This window comes from Glycine max, chromosome 6, assembly GCF_000004515.6.
Source record: "Glycine max cultivar Williams 82 chromosome 6, Glycine_max_v4.0, whole genome shotgun sequence".
NCBI lineage: Eukaryota > Viridiplantae > Streptophyta > Magnoliopsida > Fabales > Fabaceae > Glycine > Glycine max.
In genome coordinates this window covers 18,231,893-18,236,258 of record NC_038242.2, presented here as the reverse complement: position 1 = coordinate 18,236,258, position 4,366 = coordinate 18,231,893, and the positions used below count along the sequence as shown (strand labels likewise).

The 4,366-nt window shown below is 34.5% G+C and overlaps 1 protein-coding gene across 2 annotated transcripts; it reads left to right on the top strand.

Moving 5' to 3' along the window:
• The first annotated feature begins 506 nt into the window (after positions 1-506).
• On the top strand, positions 507-3,049 carry LOC100792392 (exocyst complex component EXO70B1). 2 transcript variants are annotated; one of them, XM_014776589.2, is made up of 2 exons: positions 606-692; positions 1,067-3,049. In XM_014776589.2, the coding sequence occupies exon 2, from the start codon at positions 1,089-1,091 to the stop codon at positions 2,610-2,612; it is 1,524 nt and encodes a 507-aa protein (XP_014632075.1). In that variant the 5' UTR covers positions 606-692; positions 1,067-1,088; the 3' UTR covers positions 2,613-3,049. The 2 variants fall into 2 exon arrangements, with proteins under 2 accessions (XP_003528216.1, XP_014632075.1); XM_003528168.4 differs by having other exon boundaries at positions 507-3,049.
• Positions 3,050-4,366: the final 1,317 nt, after the last annotated feature.

Below are 4,366 nucleotides of genomic sequence, written 5' to 3'. Positions count from 1 at the left end.
ATCCCAACGGTAGGTATGTACAAAAATAAGTACCGAACCACAAGTTCAAATTTCACAAGGATCCAACGGTTTCACTGAGACAAGTTTTAGTATATGCGGAAAAAGAAAGAATTTTGAGAAAAGAAAACGAATTTGAGAGGAAGAGAGAGCGCGGAGACTTGTAGTAAACATAAAAAGTGACATATTACGTCTCTATTTATAACTAAGATATTTTGGAAATATTTTTTTTTATTTTATCATTTTATATGAAGAAAATCTATTTTAGTCCCTCTCAAATGAATAAATAAAAATATATTTTTTAAAAAAACATATATTTATTTTAGTTTCCCTAAAATTATTATAATTAATTAAACTATTTTTCTTATTTATTTAATTACAAAAAATTTGTTATTTTCTTAAAATTCTATTTATTTAAATTAAAATTATTTTTAATATATTTCATGAAAAATGGATGTTACACATATTAATTCGTCCTCATCATGCAAAGCACTAAGTCAACCGTAGCTTTCTCTTTCCATTCCCTTTCCTTGAAATTTCTATGAAAAGATGAAGGATTTATCTTATCCCGAGTTAAAACTGGTGGTGGCTATCAGCTTCTATTTTCCAGAATACAAACTTTGCTAGCTTGAGAAAGAGGCATGGTCTTCATGTTGATCATGATCAATATTCAGAGTTGGCTGCAGAAGCGAAAGGTATGGAGATTTGTGTGTTTCTTTTCATCTGTTGTTGGACTGCTCTGTTACGCTTTCAGCTCTTCTTTCAATAATCTATTTGGAAAGTGGACATGGTGGAAGATATTACTTTACATTGGTTTTAGTTTCATTATCTGCCTTACTGTCTTGTTTGCAAAGGTTTGGGAGTGCTCCACCTCTCCTCGGGTGGAAGCTCACATGGCCTTTTTTATTTTGATGATCACTTCTGTGTATGCTTTTTTCTTCGATAAAGAAGTGAAAGGGAAACCAGACGCATATAGCCTTGTTTCATGTGCTGCATTTGCAATCATGTCTTTGGCTTTATCAAGATTGAGTCATTTTGGTTTTGAGGTTGATCTCTTACACTTTTTCAGTGGAGTCCTAACAATACAACTCATGAAAATAAAGTTATGGTTAGTCATTGTTGGAGGAAGTTTCAGTTATTCCCTCGTCATTCTTCGTTCCTCTTTGGTTGCTGCGAGAAGTGGGTATCATGGACTCCAAGATCAAAATCATCATCATGTAGTCATTGAATTTGGTTCACATTCAGAATCACAGGGAACCAGAACCAGTTCTAGCACTACTCAAGTAGATACGTCCCAAGCTATTGTTATCATGGCACAGGAAGCTATTTCCTCTCCAGAAATTGAGGATCTAGGATTCCAAGTCACTGAATCACAACAAAGAAATAATGATAGTGATAACAATAGTATTGTGACACAGTTCATGGGTTGCATAGAGGCGCTTAAGAAGGAGAAAGAGAAAGTTATTTTCACAATTTTCAAGCATGCTGAGGAATACCTCAAAGCTAGTCTTGTCCAGACTCCAGTGCTGCAATTGCATTGCGATGACAACTTGGTGGTGGATTCTCTGCCATCAGTTATTATCAATGACCTTCGTGAATGTGTAAGGCTGATGGTGACAGCAGGGTTAAAGGAGGAATGCATTGACGTGTACATTACTTGGCGGAGGGAGTTTCTGGGTGAGATGCTATCATGGTTGATAAAGCTCAAAATTGCCCGGTTTTATATAAAAGCTTTGTGCGTAGCTGATAGGATATTATTACCCAATGAAAGAAGACTATGTGAATGCGTCTTTGAAGGGTCCATTCCCCATGAGGATAAATACCCTGCATTACCCGGAATACATATGTTCGGGTTTCGGAAGAAGTTGGACAGTTATCCTGGATTGCCCGAAACAATACATGGACGTAAGTTCGGGGAATTGTTAAGTCTTACTTACGGTGTTAAGGAGAAAGCCATTGTTCCCGGCGGCAGGGTTCATCAGATTACCCTTGATGTGCTGGACTACGCTGGGATTATAGATGAACAGTTAACAGACCTGTTAGACTGCAGTTTGGAAGGAAAGTTTCCACTGAATAACATAGCCATGATAACAAACCTGTTAGACAGCAGTTTGGAAGCCAACTCCCAAAATTACCATGATCCTATTTTGAGTTACGTTTTCATCATCAACAATCGAAGCTACATACGGCGAAGGGCAATGCGGGGTGGATTGAGACACATTCTTGGAAATGACTGGATTCGAAAAAACACAACTAGTATCAAAGAAAACCTTCAACTCTATCTGAGAAGCTCATGGAATAAGATCTTGGATATTTTGAAGCTGGACATCAATGAGTCAGAGCCTAATGTTGCGGCACAGTTAATGAAAAACAAGCTTCGTTCCTTCAACGAACACTTCGACGATATATGCAACATTCAGTCTACGTGGTTTGTCTTCACTAAGGAGCTAAGGAGAAAAATAATACAATCCATAGAAAAGATCTTGTTGCCAGAATATGGAAACTTCATTGGGAGGTTGCAGGATTTTATTGGTAACCAAGCTTATGAGCACATTGAGTATGGAATGTTTGACATTCAAGATAGACTCAACAATTTGTTTCTTGTAAGAGAGTAGATGAATCTGATGCCAGAAGAGAAGGAAAGGAGACACAAGTTTGCATTGATTTAGAATACAAAAATATCATCATCATTCATTGCAAACATAGTTGCAAAGGATTTGTGCCATTGTTGTACATTTATTCCACTGTATGTCTCAACACAAAATCCCAACTGTGTAAGGATTCCTCTTTAATTTGTTTCCATGTTTTAAGATTGGTTAAATCCAAGAACGATAATCATCATGGTGATTGTTCATGTATTGCCTTTGCCACATGTTGTACAAATGGTGCATGCACGCATTAAATCCTGTATATATAGCAATTTCCTGTATGACTGTTATTTGGTAGTAAGGGTTAACATAGGTGTCTTTCCGAGTAAAGGTAGCACATCAAGAGTTGTACCATTACCGTTCAAGTGGCCTATTTAATCTGTGCCATTAATCCAAATGCATTATTGAAATTTAAGCTTAACATTCCTGATTTTATGTGCATGCTTTCATTGTCTGAAAAAGGAGACATTAGAACAAATATGCAACCATCAAAACCAACAACATATCATGAGGGCTCAGTGAAAAATTCCTACGAACTGATTTATTTCGATACAACATGATAACTGAAACAATAGAACCTATCACACTTGGTGGAATCTTAAAACGGTAGGTTAGAGCAAAGCAAAGCACTTCAAGTACACATGACATAAAGTCCACAATCTCCATAAAGCATGCTTAGTAAAAAATAAAAAAACTTTGGATATTTAGATAGCAAATATATTAATCTCTGCTCCCAGTATTTCCATCATTTTAAGCTTTTTTTGTTGTTAAGCACCGGCAGACTTGAAGTGGTATCATTTTAAACTTTGGCAATGACAAATCTGAAAAAATTTCCTAGTCAAGAGGAGCAAAAAAAAAAAATCAATTTCCAGTCAATAAGGATGCCATAAATATTGCAATTATATGACTTTTTTCTATGAAAGTAATAAAAAAAAACAATTTACAAAAATAGAGTAGTTTTAGAACAATTTGTTACGCCTACAATGTTAACCATTCTGCTTCAGCTTTGAATAACTCCCGTGCCAAAATGATTTCTCTGGAGGGTGTTAAGTTTTATATTTTATTGGGAAGAGTTTAAAATTTAAAATTGGTGATGTTCAATTCATCAATTTCTAGCTGTTTATCAAATTGAGGTCTTCAAATACTTGTTGTATACGTTAATTTTATAAAATCTGAAACTAAAGCAGTGGAGTTGACATGTTAGCGTCTCTGAATTCAACTCTGCGGACTTTTGAACTCTATCAATAATTCTTAATCCCTCAAATTTCTTTCTTCCTCAACTTTGTTCATTTTATGATATAAAGAGACTTTTACTTTGGTCAATATAGATTGATGGTTTTCCAAAATTCCGTATGTTAAAAGATTATACTCTTCTTCAATTCTTTTTTTCATTCACTACCTCTGTAATGAATAAGAGCAACCCCTAAATCATATAGATATGTTAATATTGTTTATTAGGCTGTATTTTTAAAATTCTCAGTATTATCATTATCAAATATATGGTACCCGTAAAATAATCTTGTCATTAGCTTAAAAATTAGTAATCCACCAGATTTTCTTCGGGTTAACTGTGTAAGTTTCTACTTGAATACTAAAATTTAAGTTTTGCAATCTTCATACATTTGTTTATTGTAAATTATAAACTAGATTGTCATCCAGGGTAATGCGCAGGTATAAAAATAAAATAACTGAAAACTTTATATATCACTTAAAAATAATAT